General features: G+C 31.4%; 1 protein-coding gene across 1 annotated transcript in view; it reads right to left on the bottom strand.

Moving 5' to 3' along the window:
• The window catches only part of LOC127845626 (transient receptor potential cation channel subfamily M member 3-like), a 42,899-nt gene that overhangs the window by 6,142 nt on the left and 14,285 nt on the right, over positions 1–22,472 (bottom strand). Inside the window, exons 10-15 of the mRNA XM_052376635.1 lie at positions 11,005–11,140; positions 6,668–6,689; positions 6,346–6,389; positions 6,199–6,220; positions 2,716–2,747; positions 1,365–1,437 (exon numbers count right to left, since the gene is read on the bottom strand). Of these exons, the coding sequence (XP_052232595.1) occupies positions 1,365–1,437; positions 2,716–2,747; positions 6,199–6,220; positions 6,346–6,389; positions 6,668–6,689; positions 11,005–11,140 (329 nt within the window). The remainder of the gene's footprint in view (positions 1–1,364; positions 1,438–2,715; positions 2,748–6,198; positions 6,221–6,345; positions 6,390–6,667; positions 6,690–11,004; positions 11,141–22,472) is intronic.

Below are 22,472 nucleotides of genomic sequence, written 5' to 3'. Positions count from 1 at the left end.
ATATCGGTCCTTCTGATTGGTTAAGAAGGTTTGATATTATACGCATGAGCTTTTTATGAAAAAAGTATTTTAATAGAAAAAGGAAACTCTCGCTAATTGTGTTCTTAAAATATGTGTACATTGTATTAAAAAAATGCGGCATTTAAACCATTTAATAAAATAAATAACAAAATTGTGTGTTAAGTAATTGATAACTCATAGCATCAGTCCTTGAATAAACTTCACATTCTTTCCAATGAACATCGGAAATCATTTAAATGATCGTCGTAATAGTCATGAATAACGATCAAATAAATTTAAACTTCTAACAATTGAATTTTTGTTAATATCCCAGCACTTTTTGAGGGTTTTTCGGTAAAATCACGACACGGTAGAGGGCCGATAATATACGAATACTGGATTTATGTGATATTTTTTCGATTCTGCGAATAAAAAACCAATTCCAAACAAAAACAAGAACGCAAACCGTTGCATTCAATAACCAATTACACAACGATTTGTGTAACTATATGTACCACAGTTTGTCAGATGCATTCAAATAATTGTGAAAGAGTATTTAAAATTTCTCCAAAACCATTAATATATATATCAACGTATCACACATGGTGTAAGCTCCATCAAAAATCAAGCTTAACAGTTATGCTTATTATTTGCAATAGGAATATAGAAAATTATAATAAATGCTTTGCAAAGTTTTCCTTTGTAGTATTGAATAAATATTTACATATGTTCACATATGTTTTATTATAACGTCGAATAAGGGCTTGTCACAAACATTACAACTATCCTCGCATCATTGTGTCAGCTATGATCAAAAGAAATAAATCAGGAAAACGTGGATTATTAAAATATAAAGAGGTGTCTTAACAATGCTTTAGATGGTAATGGCATAAATGCAGTTAAACTGTTATTGCTTGACACATTCACAAATTGTTCGCTCCACAAACCTAGACTGGCATTGTCTTGCTATGGCTCAGTTTAAAAGTATATAACTCATGGAACAAGTTATTCGTGAAAAGCAAAGTGTCTTACCAATCTACAATTAAAGATGAGTATATATTGTAAGTTTCTATTTCTTGATAAATATGAAAGTTGACCGCTCAACAAAATTTTTACATTTAATAGTTGACCCTCATGTCGCCTACTCTGCGGGGATGTTAACGCAGTTACATTGATAGGCTAATAAATCTGACACGTGTGCTCGATGGTCAAACAAAATGCATCATTAGTAACGTCATGTAAGTTTTAATTTGATAAGTGGAAAAAATGCGCCACAAATTAAAACTATATTGTGCGGACTTTTTGACTGATCGACTTACAGAGTGTTTCCAATATATCCCCTTCCTACGGGGTAATACTTTTACCTTTGTCTCTAGTTTTGCTACTTTCCTACTCAGCGCGTCGAAACTCTGATGTATGAGTTTGAACTCATCACGTCTGAAATATCAACGGATAGAAGTTAGCAATATGTTTGTACTTTGTCTGGGAAAAACCAATTACCAATTCCATGCAAATAGAATACAATACATTAATCTCGATCTTCACAAATAAACAACGTGTTAGTGACATTCCATCAACATTAACAAGCTCATTTTAACAGTCATTTCAGCCATGCCAATAGGTGAGTACTATGGCACACACCAGACTGCTGGGATGTTAATCTTCAAACGCTCAAAAGGCTCACGGCGAATAATTATTGTGACTTTCATATCGCCACTTAAAAGTGTTGACATATATGAAGTGTTGCATTATTGACTTGCGCTCCAGAAGCATTGAGCATTATTCTCTTTCCCATTACCAAGTTCAAGGTTTCATAACTGAGGAAAAAGTGAATCGTTAAACTGGTCTTGCATATCCACAGTTCATGGTGATGACACATATTAAGTTTATCATGATGCAGTGGCTAACATATGCCTAACAATTCAAATTTAGTTTATATTCATATTAATCTGGCTGTTACATATGTATGTTAGAAATGACTTCAATATATTTGTAAATGCCTCTTTTCTTATTCGAGAAATTTCGTTGCAATGTTGTTTTCTTTTATCTACAAAAAAACTGATTAAATTCAATTTGAAAACCAACTCATATGGGCCGCGCAGAATTTATTTATTCTTTTTGTCATTTGATTCTTGACATGACAAACATATAAGCCAGATAGCTGACGCATCGATTTGTTTGGCTGTTTTTGCATGCATTTTATTAATTTTTGTTAACGTTTGTCTTTCAGAACGCGAATAAGTATTTGTATTCTGGGACTTATGTGATGATATATGATAATAATCGTATATACACGACCGCACAACGGTATACGCGAGGTTATCACATTTGTCTCTCGATGACAGATCTTTTATAATTATCGCCATTCGCCTTTACTACTCTTAACAGCGTTTTGATGTTTTCTTTAAATCCAACCTTACGTGCACGCATGTGTATTTGTTTTCAAGCAGTGCGGTGTTTAAAGAGTATTTAAATGGTGTACGTCTATATTATAAGATTTTACTAACTAATGTGTGCTACGGTTTCAATAACAATTTTAATATGTACTTAATAAACAAAACAATGTTTGCTTCATTGATGTTTTGTTCTAGAGTCTTATTTCTTTAATGAGCTTTGGCGAAGGTGCGTTTATTCTAAACAATAGTTTGTGCACCGTACCAAGATACACACAGCATAAATGGGCATAATAAGTATATAAAACAATTGTTTACGTACATTAAGCTTCTTAGTTCATCGTTCAGGAAAGCCTGCAAAACATGTTAACTAATTAGCAATCAATACACACCAAGTTGACATTATTTAAAAACAAAACGAAAATTTATTCATGTAAACGTACATTTTTATAAAGTTTCCAAACTGTTGACACATCGGTATTGTTATGAAATAGGTAAAAAAGTTAAGTGTGCAATGAAATTCGCTGAACACAATATATGATTTGCACGATATATCATTTGTAGCGATTTTCTCGTTTTAAGCACATTATACTATAAAATATTTACAATTTACAAATGACATTGTATGACAGTCATTAATTATTCAACAAAATTAGGACTTACAACAGAATCGATTTTATTATGCAGTAAATGAATATACACATATACATTTTAAATAAAGTTTTAACAGGTATGAATTGTGTAAAAAAAGATGCATGTTTTAAATAAAAAAACATGTATTGTACAATTTCAGCACTAATTAAATGTATACTCGATCTTATTCTGAATCAGCCCTTTACTATTATCCTTGTAAAAGTAATCATTTAACATTCAACTACTTACAAACCTTGCTTTTTAAAATATATCTTTCTGTTATTGCAAATACGGTTTGAAGATCATTTAAGAATCTAATATGGTTTATTCAGTATATACATTAGACAAACTGTCGATGAGTACACATGATCAAAACAAATATAAAGACATGACATGTGATCAGTATTGAATTTTATAATTTGTTAAATAAAGTACATGTATCAATACATGAAAAGGTCTCGGACACATTTTTTTGGATTACAACATTTATAATCTATTTCAAAATCAATGCTATAATGGTAACATCAAACACAACAAAGACGAATCTACTAGAGTAGAGAGCAAGAAGTCAAGTTTGGGTAACGCATTATATATATTTTATCATAATAATATTTATACAGGTTTCTTTGACTAAATGCTTTATGTACATACATAGCTAAGTTTATGTTGGTACTTGTATTATTTGATTGCATTATTTCAATAACTTGTATCATATTTGGTCTTTTCCATTAATATTTATTTATATACAATTTCCTAATATCATCATATAAAGAGCATTATAGTAAAAAATGATATTCATCCTCAAGGACATTGCAATGTTGACATGTTCTATCTTGAAATGGTATGGCTTCAGGTTTGTGCCATCTGCCTGATTCAATTTCTAATCTCTGGGATGAAACCCTAAACCTACAGAGATCAGATCTAAACTTTTTTATGCTAACATTTTTTTAAGTTAGGTTGGAATTCAAATTTACAAAACTGCCTGTAACTTATTGCTCTTGATAAATCATTACGTTCTGACATCCAATTTTGGATAAATGTATCATTTAATCTATACTTTACCAAAGATAAAAAACACTTTTATCACCTACACCTTGGTTCAGCCATGCATATTGGAAGTCTAAGGTTTGCAACAGATTACATATAGATTTTGCCCAAGAATGTTCATTTGGTTTATTTATTAAATTCTCACACATGTGGCTATAAATATACTTTACATACTGCATTATCTTCTAACTGTATAATTTTCAACTAATACCGTATTACATGTATGGCTCTTTTAGTTATCAAGGATGTTCTTCCAAGTTCCCTATATACAAACTTATTTTGTGTTTGAATTTTCACGCCAAGTAGTTTTTTGCAAAATTTAAGGTGAACTCTTCCAAGTGCCATAGACTCGGTTAAGCCCCATAGTTCTGACCCATAATTTAAAATTGGTAAAACAAGATGATCAAACAACTCTAATTTGGTAAGTATTGAAATTGTTGGATAATTTATTAAATATGAGTTAAGCTTAAAACAGCCTTTGAGGCTTGACCTGCAAGTGTTTAAAAGGTATTTGCAAAAGATCCTTCTTTAGTGAATACAATGAAGTGAATAATATGCATTCGCAGTATCGTTGTTTATCGACATTTCAACTTTATTTTTATTTGGTTCGTACAAATAAGTGAACATTGTTTCTTAAATATCAGCATCGACAGAGCTTTATATCAAAGGTAACGTGAATCGGGCTATTTGCTGAAGATTACCGTACCATTTGGTTGACGAATAGTATGTTTTCGGAGAAATATATAACGAAATTACTAGATCAAGATAACTAAGGAAACAAATGTCCTTCAATATCAGCCAATGGTTATGATCAATCAATTTTCACCAAGTAACCTCATGTTATTAGCAGTTTTCATCCATCATTTACATTTTATTTAAGGTAAACATATTCGTTTTTAACTATTGAAATGACGAATTATTGAGTACAAGTGCATTTAGTGAGGTAAAATTTTAAAGATAGTGAGACCGAAATTAACTTTTAAATAAGTATCAATATTAAACATAGAAACAAATAAATGTTTATTTATATAATAAAACATAATACATTTTTGACAGTATAACATAACAAATTAAACAAATACTCCAGATCTCGTGGTGACGCATTGGGTTTTTTGTATCATCATAACAAATAATTTATTTATACAATATATTTGAGTCAGAAATGATAACGTGTACATGTGTTGGGCAAAATACGGTCCTTTTCTCTAACATAACAAATCATGCATAATTTCATGGTGATTTTGGTTTGTCTCTATATAAATGAACAAAGAGGAATCTATTAAAAACTTACAACCGCTATTTATAATAACGTATCAGTATTCAACAACTGGTTAATATGATAGATTCATAAAAGATTAGTTATGCTATTTCCATCACAGTCACTCATGCATTATATTAAAAACTACCAATTACCTATACATAGCCGATACAGATATATCCGCCGAATAAAACTTAAACAGTCGCGTTTGACTGTTTTCAAGTTACTTTTTAATTGACAATAGTATATTGATGTTACGTTTTTTTTTAAATCACTCCGAACGAAGAAAGGTATAATTTATTTGAAGCGGAACTTCAAAGAATTTGTTATTACCACGATAACCAACATTTAGCCGTGAATATATATTTAGTTTATGATTATCAACATTTTATACCGGGGATATTCCTGTTTAAACGAATTGGTTTGATAGATTTAAGCATCGGGAATAAATATGTAAAATATATAGTCCAAGTATTAAATAGATAATTCAAACTTATAGCATAATAGCAAGAGGGTCAAATGTCCAAATGTGCTCGCCAGAGACACCCTATGTATTTAACTGATCTGAATATGTAGCGTTCACAATGTCTAATTATTAAAGGACAAAAAACTAACCCGCTGCGACAGCATTTTTTGTAAATTATCCATAGGCATTTTCAAACTCGGTCGATATATCAATAGAAAGAATGATACAAGTGGTATAATGATTGGGCTGATTTTTGAAAAGAATTGATACTAGTCATATAGTGAAAAACTGCAATCTTTCTTACATGGACCGTAACCATTAAAAAACTTTGCCGAGATAACCTAAGCACTAAAATTCTGAGTTTAAGCAAGATTCACGAGGATAGTGGAATATCCGGTTACCATTTTTGTCTGATGAGCTGCCCTGAAATAAAAACAAACGCGATTTTATAAACGATTATATATGTAACTTAAATCATGTCTGCTGATTTCATAAATGTCATGCTTAGCCTGCGTTATTTACGAATTAGAAAACAATGTATAACTTACATTGATCTTCTCAATTCTTCTACTATGTCTTCATCGAGGACATACTGAATTGAACATTATACATATTTTAATCCCTATCGATCGGGATCTCTAATAAAATTCAAGAGTGAAAACGACGCTTATGTAAACCGAAATTGGCCTTGCATATTCAGCAGTTCCCATTCAAACGGAGGCATTACAACAATTAAACAAAACAAAAGCCATGCGTTTTACAAATTAAGTGCAGAAAAATATATTATATGTAATTTAAAGCAGTTGCCATCGAACAAGTATTATTAGAACATTCGAATTCAAGTAATGAGTGGCATCTACAACTACGTACCTTGTTATGCCCCAGATCAACCCTGAAATATTATATGTAATATGTTTTGTAAAAATCGAATGTCTTCCTAACTATAGTGTTGGACTAGACAACACTTCATTTAAAATATTGCTAAATAAACAAATATTGCAAACACAACACGACCATACTATATTCTTTCTATTCTTTTGATGTGTATTTCAAACGAGAACTGAGAATATGAGTATTAATTTGGGATCCAACAGGCTACTTGGCTAATTACTCAACCTACTGAATGATTTTTTCACTGATACAGTTTTAGAGCAAAGGTTTTCGAAAAATATTGTTCAAGCATTTTACCATAAAATAAACAGTTCATTTCTATCGTTCGAAATACCACCATTAGCCCTTATACTATTAGCAACAAACCGATTACGGAAATCCATAACGGGTCAATAAACAAACTCCCCACACAAGGAACCAGTACTTTAGTTTCACAATTTGGGACGAGCTTGGGATAACAAACAAAAATAAGTATTATTCCATTTTCAACATTTATCTTGAGCCCTTTGTGTAATTTTGAGCCTGTTAATCGAGACGTTATTAGCACGCTTTCTGTGTTTGTTATTTTACGTACACGGCTGTTGCTCGCAAAAAAATATAATCAAAAGTAATATTATTTGTTGCTTTATCAGACTTTAATAGTATTCATAGTAATTTTCGTTATTAACTATGCCACCACAACCGCCTGAGTTAGCAAGTATAAATGAAAAAAGCGAACAATTGATTTAATTTCGTTACAATACATCACTTATACAGTTATTAAACATAAAATGTGGTTGTTTTTATATTTATATCAAAGTTGTTCACCGTGGTATGTTTTAAAGCATAATTAGTAAGCATAATTTCAGATCGTTATACTTATAAACATTCTTATAACTTTATTGTAACAATAATTTAATGTATTTTATGTTCATTTCACTCAATTTCATTTTTTTTTAAATTTAATTGTGAATATATATATTTTCAAGCGTGGATATTTTTTTAATACGCGATTGTCTTGTTTGTGTGTCTTTAGTTTTTCATTTATGAAATATTCTTGTGGTATTCGTCGACTTATAACGTTCTGTAAATTAAAATGAACATTATGTTACACTACCTATCATTCAGGCCTAATATAAAATAAAAAGATAGCGATCATAACAAGGCTATAGACGTTATACTTCAAACACGAAACATTAAATTATTGAAAAAAGAATGATACGGTTTCAATATGCAAAGTCGACCGATGTTTACGTCGACCAGATATTAAACAACAACATCAAGATTTTTACATTAAGTAAATCTGAAACATACGAAAATCAAAATGTCATAGACAAATACACTATTAATTACAAAAAATGCACTACGCGATACTATGCGAATGTAAGCGGCGACTACAACTATAAAATAATGATACATTATAGTAAAGCGTTGAATTGATTTTTTTTGTTGTTTGTTATTCTCTTTTCCGCAATATATTTAAATACTCTCGAAAACAGAAATTTAAAAGTCTATTACATTTTAATATATTATTAATTCCTTATTTATACCAGAACATAATATGGGCGCTAATGTAACCAGCGCAAGCCCCACATATAAACTTGCGTCAGAAAGAGAGTATTTGCACGATTCATATTAGCTTTGAAAGCAGTATTGAAATATTTTAAGATTGTTCATATAACCGGTTATTTGAACCGTTGACAATTATAGGTTAACAGGTAAATGTTTTGGAAACCCTCTCCACTCTTAGTATGAACTATTTGATATAACACGCATGTCGACATTATACTTGCTATTATAACACACATGAAACACATGTATATAGTACTTATGATAACACTATGTGACTTATAATACATAAACATATTTTGTTTGTTATATATAAATATAAAAACAAAAGGGCAAATATGGTCCTAGATCGATCAGAGGGATAAACAAAATATATTTAAACCCAGAATGTCCCCATTCTGACCCTGATCATGTTTCCTCTGAGGGTGGTGGCACTATTTGATAAATATTTAAACAGAACACGATTTTATCAAAGAAATGGGCTTCAGATACAATTTTAAGAGTTATTTTACGGATCAAATGTCTGTATATTTCATTGACATCTTCAATCCCATATCGTGACAACTTTTAATTCCATAGAAATGATTTAATGTAAATTAGCAAATGCCTACTAAAGAATATTCACGTTTGGGAAGCGCTGTTTTTGAGTTTATATTTCAAATTGTTTTGCCAATAAAGGCTTTATTAAGAAAGATATGGGATCGCCAAAGACCATGATTAATGTTAAAATTGTTAATTGATTGAAAATTCGTTGGTTCAGTTATTGCGCCTTACAACTAATATGATTCTAGCGACAGGGAGATGCCGGGTACGATCCCAACCGAGGGAGCGTTCTTTTGATATCCCTCAAAAGCACTATACATTGGTTCTACCCAGGGCGTGGACTCGATAACTCTTCCATAATCTTTACTTTTTGATACAATCGGGCTATAATAAAAATGTTTTAAACCAAAGTTGATGTCATGGCAGTGAGTAGACAAATTAATATTACTGCCTTCCTTTACTTTTCTTGTTACAAATTAGACGTTGTAAGTTTTGACATCAGGTCAAGATTTCAACATATTTTCTAGAAAACGACAAATATAGCATAAAACACGATCTTTGTCGTTTATAAAAATATAATTTTTGAATTTGATATGTCAACAAGTCTTTAGAAATATGTGAGACCTATGTATTGGCCATTGCGATCAGAATTAGCATATCAAGTATCAATCCTCTTGTCTTTGGAGAGGATTGTTGATTTTCTTTGATTTTTTTGTTGGGATTGTCAACTTTGGACACATCGACAAGTTATGAACAAACATTTTAAGTATCTCTAGATAACGCTTCACACACATATGACATTTCTGTTCAAGTATGAAAGCCTTGGATTTTCTTGTTTCAACCGCGAAAGTTTTCAAATGTGTCCCCTATATAAATCAACGTATAACTGGGTATCCCTAGGGCGAGGTCAATTTTGACCATAAGTTTGCTCCGCTGAGAGATTGATCCGTTAATCAATTACTTCGTTTAACATATATTTATTATAATGTATTTTAATATGCTCCGCTTTTATGTCACACGTAGAAATAGTGAACAATTTTGCGAAAACTTTTTATATTTTATATTTATGATGTTACATGCATGTGCACGGGATCACATTTGTTCAGCAAGGTTCAGATAAATTCAAATTGTAGAATAGTAGACACACGGTCATTATTCAATAAATTTCGACCTATAAAATATAACTGTGGGCTGATATGGAATTTAATTTTGATCGCATTACAATATTTTAATTTTTTTAAAACGATAATAGTATTTTCACTGTGGTAAATCCTGGATTTAGATAGAGAAGTTTTATCACAAAATGTAAAAGAAGAAAACACACAACATAATCTGATATAACGAATAGTACATATATGCGTCCTCTGGTTTAAAAGAAGGAGATAATGTTACTTTAAATTTTAAACAAACAAACTTGGTTAAGTTGGCCTTATTTGACATCAAAATGGGACGATGTAAACAATTTTCCTATAGGAATGTCTATGAAAATTCCTGCGAGGTTAAGGACAATGTTGTTTGAAGGCGACGGAAGGACAACATATATCACGGTAAACCAATAGTTACCCAGTATTGTTTTCAGACGTGCTAGATATATAACCCGTAACCTGTATTGACTTTAGTTCGATGATTTGAACACACTTTATACGGCTAATTTAACTTACACCAACGATTTCAGACGTCTGGTTTGTGACATAAGAAACTTTTATACGATGATTTTACTTTATAGATCGATATATTGACCCCTGGGTGAGGCTAGTTTAGACCGCATAAGAATGATTAAAAATCTTAAAAATAAAATAATATTGAATGTTACGCACAAATCATTTAACGCCTGAGTCTGATGGTTTTAGAACAAACGATTGTTAAAACATATATGTTTAAAATCCATTAAAGGCTTGATGACCTATTTATGATACCGGAACGTTTTTAAATCTTTTGAAGTTGTAATACAGCTTCTTAAAAATTTACACTTGGGTTTATTAGGAGATGTTGATTGAATGTGACAACGACATACAAAATGCAATTCGAAAAGATCAACCTCCAAACATTGCACATAGGTTAGTCTAACAAAAAGACTTCGTTGATACGCATAGTTTTTATTTATATTCTTTATATTAAATAATAAGCTATTGTTGCAACCTATAGTTGCAATGTATATAATAACTTGAAGTACATGATGACTACATGTTTTGTGAAGTTTAAAAAAAGTATAGTGAAATGCTTACATCGTTTGATTATCTTTTATTATCTTCGAAGACATAGTTTCAGTTTCCGGCGTGGTCTGAGACTTCATGAAAGTTCGAACTGCCTCCTTTTCACGTTTATGTATTTTTCTACGAGATTCTGGCAACATCTCAAGTCCTATAAAGAACACATTCAGTTACATCAAAACAATTATAATCTTGATAAATAAAGGATAACACAAAAGTTTGTTGCTTTTTTCAAATCAACTTAGGCTGTTACCTATATGGCATCAATGAAGTTATTTAAAGTTTTCCAATTTTGATGAAATAATTTATATCATTATTTCATTTATTTAACAAAAATCCATACCAAAGACAAAAATATGTTTTTTTATGGTATTAGCAAACATCTGCACAGAGAGACAAACGTCATTGTAAAAAGCACATTTAAAGTGAATTAAAAGTAATGTTAAAAGTGTTACTAAAATGTGTTAACGTTCTTGTGGTAGGGAATTATCCGCACGCAATAATGCAATACATGTAAAAATCGACCATTCATATGGTTATATAGATCAAACTTAAAACTCTATCTAAACGCTGCCAATGTTGTTTGAAATTAAATAATATAATTTCAAGTAAACTTGAATACTTTACTAAAGTTAAAAAAAAAACATTATTGAAGAATGCTTACATTTGCATATAGATAGAACACATTTTCTGAGAAGTAAGTAGTTGTGAAAATAAACATACGTGGATAGAAGACTAAAAAATCACAAGAACGCAAAACTAAGTTGCATCTTCTCAAAACAGAGTTAAATAATTTACTTTCAAAAGATTCTGACACCGAAAAGGACAAAATAAGATTAATCCAATTAGAAAATGATATTAAATATATATACAACTTTAAAGCAAATGGGACTCTTGTCAGCACAAGACTTAAATGTATGGGTGAGGGCGAGATATGTCAAGAAAAATCAAGACAAAGTAGAAAACATTGTTTGTCTCTTAATGTCGATGGTAAACACTATGGTATTTAAATTAGGAAGCAGTTGTTATGAATCATTATACAAAAAAGCCTGTATAAATCCGATTAAACGTTTTACCTTAATTTATTCTTAAAAACACAGTCAAAGAAAAGATGCTGATTTATGTGAAGCGCATATTTCCTTAAAAGAACTGTCAAATGTTAAAGCGAACATAAAACTTAATAAAAGTCATGTCCTAGACACTTTTACAGTCTAATTATATCAACAATTTTGAAATATTGTATCACTGCTTCACGGAATGTTTCCAAAATGGAGAATTGACGCATATCCAAACTAATGTATTTTTTCGTTGCTGTATAAGTTAAATGATCCTGAAAATTTAGAAACTGGAAATCAATATCAAGACAAGACAAGGCAAGACACTTTATTGAGACTTGTACATCAATAACAAATACGTACATGATGTCACGTTTTTAACATTTTGTTTAACATTGTGTTTTGTTTAGATATAGGTTTACAATACTTAAAAAAACTACATATATATTTATATATTACTTAATGGCAAGTTATAACATTAAATTAAATGCCTAACAAGATCAGATAAAACAAGTATAAGTACAGTATTACAGTGTTTAGGGGGGAAACCCTATGTATACTACAATTTAGTGTTCAAAAATGTATTTCTTGCTTTTAACGCATATTTAACATATTTTGCCAACATTAATAGCTCATTTGTGTTATTACCATTTAGTTATTGGTGGAATTTATACACAAATGGTTTATTGTAGTAAAATGGTTTTATATATTACTTTCTGATAGTGATATATTTAGTACATTTACATACAAAGTGGAACTCATCTTCTAAATCTGATTCGTTACATAATAGGCAATACCGTTCGTTTCTTGGGTTGTTTTGAGAAGCATATCTACAGTACCAGTCTGTATTCTAAGTGGAAGAACTGACAATCGTAATTAAGTAATGTATGCCCTCAGGGGTTTAGGAATAGGATCAAGGTAATGTTCATATACAAAAACAGGTTTAAATACACAATACATGTCCAGAACCGGGCTGTTGTCGACAATCCTGTGCCAGTTCTGGATATACATATCAATAACTCTACATTTAAATTGATGTAAAAAAAGATTAACATCGACCAAATTCACGTCATCAAAAGCATGTGAAAATCCATATGTGTCTAACAGCCTTTTAACATTAGTAACCCAATTTATATGTCTTTTATTGCTATCTTGCAGGGCTTGTAAATATACACTTTTTATAATAATATTATCAGAATTTTAAACCAGTATTTAACAATTCTTATAAAACGATTTATAAATAAAGGATGCCGACCCAACTCCCCATATACTGCTTCTGTTTAACAGTCAGCAATCTTTTGCAACATTTTTAATGTATTCGTTCAATTTCTTTTGACTTTGTGTTGCCCCAAACTTCGCATGCGTAGTTGAGAATTGAACCAACAAAAGCATCAAACAACTGACATACCGTTTTAGGTTTTAAATCAAATTCTTTACATTTAATGAATAAAATATTTAGTGCTTTTAGTGCTTTACCAGCTAGATATTCTTGGTTCAAAGAGAAGTTACCTGTATAATTAAAAACTGTACCCAAATAATTAAAATCATTGACAACCTCTATTGGTTGACCATTATATGTCCAATGTCCTGATGATAAAAGACGACCACGTTTCCGGACAACCATAATTTTTGTTTTAGTAATATTTACCTTAAGTCCACAGGTATTGCAGTATTCAAGTAAACGGTCCAAATGAGATTGTACTTCTTCAGGCGATTTACCTATTGTTGCCATATTGTCAGCAAAAAGCAACAATATAAGTATAATATCATCAATATGCAAACCGGAAGTAGAACTATATTGTAAAAATAATTCTAGATCTTCAATAAATAGCGAAAATAGTAGAGGTGACATTACTTTCCCTTGACGTAGTCCGACAGCATAACTAAAATATTCTGAATATGATGAACAATGCCTTATAAAAGATTTGGCATTATGATTCATATTTTAATAATTCTGAGCAGTTTGCCTTCAAAACCACATTTGTATAATTTAAGCCATAAACCATTTCTATAAATAGTATCAAAACATGTTAACATATCAACGTATATAACATATAACCTTTTATTTTCATTAACATATTTTTTGTACTAAAGACATTAAAATAAATATAGCATCAACAGTGGACCGCCCTTTTCTAAATCCGAACTGTGCGTCCGAAATAATATTAAAGTTGTTACAAAAGGTTTCAATGCGTTCCTTTACATCAGAGGTAAACAGTTAAGTTAAGCAACTACGAAGTGTTATTCCCCTATAATTATTAATATCTGAAGTATTTCCTTTTTTGTGTATAGGGATTATTATACCATCAGTCCACTTTTCTGGATAAACACCAGAGTTTAAAATTTCATTAAATAGGTCACATATATGAGATGATATAATATCTTTACATTCAAACAGATATTCAGTCAAAGGCAATCACTTCCACAAACTTTATTTCGTTTCAAAGACTTAATACCTTTAATTATTTCATTAATAGTAAATGGTTGGTCAAGTTCCGGAAATCGAGTATTCGGCAAATGAAAATTATTATTGGAACAAAATGATTCAGCGTCATCATTCTCGAATTCATAAATACCACTGCTAATACTTGAGAAAAATGAACGAAAATTATCTAATTATATAGTTTCACCTTTGTTTGCATATCAACTATCAACACAGATTACACAACTTTAGCAAGTTTAAACGTAGCGTTAACTAATTGCTCTACCAAACATTATCAGTCTTGATAAGCAAGGACTTATTAAAAACATACTTATTGGGTGCAATATTCGACACATACAGGGTATAATCGATTATTCAGAGCTACTATAGACGGCGCGCTTGTATTTGTTAATTTTAAGAAGGCATTTGATACAACACAATGTATCATGATGATTAACGTTTCAGCAAAATAGAATGTTTACATTTGCATATAGATAGTAAACACAAAATTCGGTTTCAAGAGCAACTTTATAAATATGGTATACAAAATGTATAACGATATATGTTGTTCATCGGTTGGCAATCAAAATGTTTCCAAAGACACACAGGAATACGACCAGGATGTCCTATTTCAGGTATAATTTTTATTTTAATAGCCGAAATATTAGCCATACAACTTCGTTCTTGTTATCAATATGAAGGTATTACGGTGTAATGCAACCGAAATGTTCGAAATTTTAAAATCACACATCTTACAGATGATACTACACTTTTCTTAAAACACACACACGAGATACCTATTGCGTTTAATATAATTCTGCTAGATGTGAAGAACTTAATTGAAATGAAATAATGTATCTTGTAAAAAAATTAATTCATGGATTAACAGAAACCGGCCATTTATATAAGAGTAACATCAATGAACATTGATTCAATAAAGTCAATACCCAAAGTGAAATGGAAATCTGGCTTTTATGAAAATTATTTTCACTTTGATTCAAATGAACAAGGTCAATAAGCAAAAAAAATGCACACACATATGTTTTATATAAGAACTGATATATAAACCACAATGGAAAAAGCCTTATTTTCGATAATAGATACATTCGAATATAATTTTAATGAATTATTTACTTTCCAATAACGGCTTAGCTAAGGAAACACATATTATTTCAAAATTAGAAAACACATCTAACTGGATTACCGAGTTTAATATAATACAATGATTAAAATCATCAATTCCAAAAGATTGGACTCGTACTTGGCAATCAACTGAATTTGTTAATACCTCGGTTGTGTACGTATATAATTAGAATGCGAACATCCTTTATACTATATACCCTAAATACCAATTAAATTGTAACAAACTATGTATGCTATGTTTTTTATATTATTTAACTGAAGGCTTTTTATACAGTTTGAAAAACAATATACAACTAAACTATATAGAAACTATTGCAAACACATGTTTGCAATGAATGGTTATATCACTGAAAATGTATGTAACTGTATTTTATAACTGAAATGACTTATGGTATAGGTGGTTATTTTTGTGAATAAATAATTTGACATTTTGTTACTATCATGGCTCTTATAGGATTGAACATAGTGACTTGGAACATACCTGGGATTATGTCGAGTGCCGCATACCTATCAAATGTACTAAGTGATGGCAACGTCGACATTTGCGGTCTATAAGAACACGGGTTACTGCTCTGTAATGTTCATTTTATGGACACTATTTTAACTGATTATAACCATTTCACTATTTGTAGTAATACCGAATATTCAAAGTCTTCACGCGCAACTGGTAAAGGAGGCGTGGCTATCATATGGAAAAACAAGTTGAACAACTTGATTACACCATTGACCATTGACAGTGATTACGTTGCAGGAATACAGATGCAAATTTCTCCGAGAAAATACATTTACATTTTTCAAGTTTATTTACCATGTGTTAATCATTCTAATCACATATATTGTGAATGTTTAAACATGCTTTATGATCTATATAATACGTATTGTCGGCATGGTGAAACAATATTCCTAGGAGAGTTCAATGCAGACATTAAATCTCCTAACAATAGCTTTAGAAACAGGTTATTAAATCGATTTGCTTATTATTGTAATTTGCATGCCGTTAATTCTCTTGAATCATGTATTGGTCCATCTAATTCATATGTTTCCTATGACGATAGATATTCCTCATTAATTGACTTTGTTTTTGTACCAACTGAATTATTGGCGTCGCACTGGATTGCGGCGACTATATATGTAATGCATTTTTTTCGCTTATGGGAGGAGAAGTTATTTTACGGATCAATGTATATATTATAGTTTTAAGAATATCTTGCATAGTGGTGATTTTTTGTGTAAATAAGTGTACATAAGTACTGCGTTTGTGCCTATTACATTTATTACAACATTTATTGCCAATAATGCAAAGCTAATTGTTTTAATTAATAACTGATCCACAACTGATCACAGGGGAAAGATCACAGGGACTTGACAAATTCGCGAAACATTCTGGTTTTGTATAAAAACAAATGTTTTGTATAACACAAAACATAATCAAAATATATTTGTTTTGTTGTTTTTCTAATTTGCTTATTTAGTGGCGAATCAATGTAGTACGATATTTGACGACCTATCGCGCAAGCAAGTTTATCGGAAGGCGTAGTGGTACGAAAACGTACAATGTATTAGTTTATAAATAGACATATAATAACGATCGCTATTCACAACTTCACCAAATAGCAGTATATAAGTGAATGTCAGCAGGAATAGCTCAGTTGGGAGAGCGTTAGACTGAAGTTGTTTACGCAACAGTCATCTAAAGGCCCCCGGTTCAATCCCGGGTTCCGGCACGAACGGAACAGTTCGGCGGCTGACAACTTTTTCAGTCAGGTTAATAAATATAATAAAGCTTTATTTTATGTAGACAATTTAAAATCCATTTTACTACAATTGGACATTTTTATTAAAATTAATGGATACAACGTGGTGACAACGTTAATTAAAATTTCTTACATCACTTAAATATCTTATAAAAAAATACACGTGTTTTTATATTAACAAATAAATGCAAACAACACATCTATTAACTATGTATTGTTATGGTTGTCTATCATAGACCCTAAGTACTATCCCTGCCACATATAGAGCGCGAAGCGCGACACGTATGATTGATTGTAACAATGAGTTGCGATAAAGGAAGCAGCCGCTTATCAAGGAGGAGCTGTGTCCCAGCAACCCGTTTCCTTAGAGTCAAGCAGTCCTCGGATTTTTTTTAAGAACCATATATAGAGCGCGAAGCGCGACACGTATTACTATCCAGGTGGTATATTCCCTTTAGCATTATCCGACCATTACGTCCATAGTTATCTTCCGAAGAATTTGAGAAATTTTGAAATCCTTGTTCGAAGTCCAAATTTTCATCCGATTGTTCCCAAACTTGCACAGGTTTTTTTAGAGCGCGAAGCGCGACACGTATTATTGATTTTCATCCGATTCTTTCCAAACTTACATTGTCTTCATATCAATGAGCATTTTTACCTCATTTAAAATGAGAAACATCGGGACAATAAGTCCAGATTTTTTTTCTATTAAATTTTACAAAACAAATAATTTCCACTTGTTTAAAAGATTTCACAACTTTAGGCTGAATCTTTCCAAACGTGTTAAGTGTTAAGTGTAAATAAAATGAACTATGAAATATTTCGGGGTTACAACACAAAATCATAGATAATGGTTATTTGGGGGTTATAACACAATATCATAAATAATGGTTACTTGGGGGTTATTACACAAAATCATAGCTAATGGTTATACCAGTATCTTTTTCTATTTTGTTTAAAATAATCGGCCAATATATTAATATTAACAGTACAATAAAATCGTTCCATGTAACTTCATTGAGTGCCATTTACACTGAATTTCCCGACGCCCTTTGATGCTATGCATCAATACTTATCTTGTTGTATTTTGTGACACATTGTGAAATTGCTGATGATGTCTGTCTAAATGTTTCTAGACAGAGACCAATTTTATGCTGCTTGAATTTTGAGATTCATGTTGATGACAATGGCAGTGATTTTAAAAAATGTATTAACTGGAAAGCTGCTCACAGTGATCATGTTTTGCAATATTGTAACATTCTGTGTGAAACATTATCTAAAGTTGATACAAATAAAGCTGTAGATGCAAATGAATTGTATTCGGTGCTGTCTAGCAGTATGCGTGATTGTGCTAATACCTGTTTCCCCACTATACGTAAAAGGCGTAACTTGAAACCGTTCTGGACGAAGGAGCTCACGGAACTACATGCGCATATGAGCTCGTCACGTGGTGCAGCGTTGGAAGACCACGTTTATGATCCTGATCCAGTCATTGATACTAACACCCTTCTCGCACTCCGTGAAATGTATCGCAACTCAACAAGCCGCTTTCGCCATCGAGGATTGATCTCGGAACCACTTCCGATCGGGCAAGGAACCCGTCAGGGAGGCAAAAGTTCGCCGCTGTTGTATCTAATTTACATTAATGGCCTGATAGAGAAACTTGAAGAGAGTGGTAATGACCTGTGCTTTTATGGCATTAATATGGCTTCGCCTACCGTGGCCGATGATATGGTTCTAGTATCATACTCTAAAAATGTTCTCGAGAGGATAATAAAGATTTGCCATGAATATGCAAACAGGTGGATGTTTCTTTATAATGCATCGAAGTGTTCCGTACTAGTCTATAATAAGAAGACAGAAGAGACTTAAACCTTCTATCTAGGGCATGAACGTCAGACCGCTAGCGACAAGTATACCCATCTTGGTATTGAAAGAAACTCTTTTCTGACCACTAATTATGCGATTCATGATGCATGCGTGCGACTGCGAGGAACATTCATGAGCTTGTGCTCTACCGGGATAGCCTTTAAAGACTGACTCCACCAACTCTAACAACAATATTTAGCTCGTCTGTTATCCCTAAGGCCTTATATGGCTGTGAGCTATGGAACAACAAATCGCAAAGTGATCTCGTACAACTTTCTATTGCACAGAACTTTTGTCTAAAACATATGCAAGGAGATGACAGAAACATCTCAACAGATTTTTGCCTGTCAACCGTTAATACCGTTCCGATAGTGAATAAACTGGAAATCATAAAACTAACATTCCTCGGCCAAATATGCAGATTAAATCCTAAATACCTAGCGAAAGATATATTCAACAATAGACTTATACGTCACATTGAACTAGAAGGCCAATGCCTCGGATATATCCCTGATGCATACAGGATACTACAAAAGTATGACTTAATGAACGTCTTACGCTCATACGTCCTGGATGGAAATTTACCCACAAAGCGACAATGAAAGAAAGTAGTCGAGAAAAACGTCGTAATGAATATAAAGAACGAAATACAGAGTCGCATCAAGGGCAACGATCAATGGGGAGTAACTGCGCATGTAATAGACTCCAATAATTACTCCCCTTTATGGAGAGTAGCAAAAGACAATCCAAAACTAATTAACGTGTGTAAAACAATATTGAATAGCATAGGTATGTTTGTGTCTAGACAGTATGTACGAGAATGCAGACATTGTTGCTTGAAAACCGCTAATCTCATAAGTCATAAGTTGTGTTATTGTCACTTGCTAGAGGATAAGCGAAAACATTTATGGACGATTCTAATTGAATGCATCGGAATAACGGAATTTTCGCGCTTCATCCACTTAAATGGCTTAGAACAAAGTGTATCGTTGCTGAAAATGATATCTGAAACTGTTGACTCATATTTTGTGCATTTTAAAGTGTGCAAAGCTGCTGTTAGCATCCTGAACTAGGGTTAAACGCTCTGAGCCATTTTTTTAACATATGTTGACATGTCGATCCAATCTATGTTAGTGTACCTTACAGTATATAGCAGTCTTCCGTGGAAGGCAAAACCTGTGACATATATGAAGTATATTCGCCTATTATGTCTTTATTTTCGTTTTCGCTTGAAGACATACCCTCGGCGAATAAGTTACACTGAAAAAAAGGTAATTATTATTATCTCAATGTGATTATTTTCCTTAGGTATTACAGGAATTAACAATTATTTATCATTTATTCATAATCTAATTATGTTATACTTATCTTTGTAAATAATCTAATGGCTGTATTGAGTTGTTTCATTGTTTATCTGTTTATGTGTATATGCTCGATTGTTCTTCCTTGCTTGTATTATATGTTATGCTCTTCATGAATGGAGGAAAATAAAAGTCTATCTATAATTAAAACAAGTTATCTATTGCTTAGATGCAAGAAAACGACAATACACACATCAAGCAACATGATTGTATAGTAAAGAAACCCATTTGGAACGGATTATTTGAAAGTTATATATTTTAACCAAGCTTAAAAACGAACAAAACCTTATAATTACGATGAAGTTATCTTTATAAAAGAAAACGTGCACGCTAAACACCAATACCGGTACCCCAATTGTAATTTATACTAGGGTCAATGGTTTAAGAATTTATTTTGAAACGAATGCTAAAGTGATTTGTTAGCTCATACCCGTTTAAGGCATGCGGAGACTTGAAGAAAAAATCACAATCTAATATAATAATTGTATGAAACCAATGTTCACTGATGTGTTAGTTAGTTACAAAATGTTTTAATGAATTAATATTAATCAGCAATAAACTATTATGATAAATTTAGTTTTAAAAACCATACTAAGTTCATCAGCCATTCTTGTTGACAAAAGATCAGAACCAAATATAAACAAAGCTTAACTCCAGCTGCTTCCATAGGAGACCATTCTTATTAGCCTTCAACTTGCTATTAACACATACAGAAATAGATAAGACACACATACAAAGAAAAATATACAAAATAGAATAAAAACATCAAACATAGCTTTGGTGGTTAAACACCTGTTTAAGGGTTCCTCAGCCTCACACTTGACAAAAACGTATTCAAAAAATGTATAAAATGTTTATAATAATTAATATCATAGCACCACTTCCGAAATATAACTTCAAAAATAAATGCTAATCAATTTCAATAAAAAAAGGTGTGACGCTTACAGAATTTCTGAGATGAATAAAACAACACAAAAATACACACAACTACATCTTGTCTTTAACCAACAAGCTTTTAAATTAAATAGTAAGCATCATACAATTTTGTCAAAAGCCAAATCACATAACGTCCTGGTGTATGTTTCAACGGAAAAAAAACTTGCTTACCTTGTTACGTAAATGGATACACATGTATGACAATATTTCCGTTAGCGAAATGAACACAAAACCAAAATAAACGCGTTTTAAACAGAAAACACTTTTATTAAAAAAACATAATATATTACAAATTCCAGAAAATCGAAATGCTTCACAAGAAAATGCCTTTTACATGTTGTAAAAATGCAAGATATCATAGCTGGAATAATTATGAAAATTAACCATATTTCATATAATTGTTATATGACAAGTTGTGTACTATTTATCTAAATTGGTCATGACATCAAATAAGTTTGAATCTCTCTGAGTAAGCTTATGTAATCAAATTGAATTAACAAAAGAAAACGATGGACTTGTAAAAGTATGACTTTTAACGTAAGAAAAGAAAGAAATGTTTGAAATGAAACAAAAAAAAAAACATTTTTTTAGTAAGATTGTATTATGACAAAGCAGAATTCAATTTTACAAGGTATAGTGCAAAATTATGCAAATAACGGTTGACATCAATATTTAAACAAAACAAATAAAAAATACACGTATGCGCTTTGCCGAACGAAAAAAAAATAGTACATACAGTTTCACTAACTTGGAGTATTAAGTTTCTGAAATTGTGAGTATGACACACATGACAACAACCAAAATAATTTAAGAGACACAACGTGACAATGTACATCTTCTCATACTTTAAAAAAAACTGCAATATATTTTCATCAAATTTAAATAATTACTTATTATTGAGCTGTAATACGGAAACGAAATGACTGTCATCAGAAAATGTATG

This window comes from Dreissena polymorpha, chromosome 9 (genome assembly GCF_020536995.1).
Source record: "Dreissena polymorpha isolate Duluth1 chromosome 9, UMN_Dpol_1.0, whole genome shotgun sequence".
Lineage (NCBI taxonomy): Eukaryota > Metazoa > Mollusca > Bivalvia > Myida > Dreissenidae > Dreissena > Dreissena polymorpha.
Note: the sequence above shows the minus strand (reverse complement) of the source record. Positions and strands in the feature narration are given on the sequence as shown.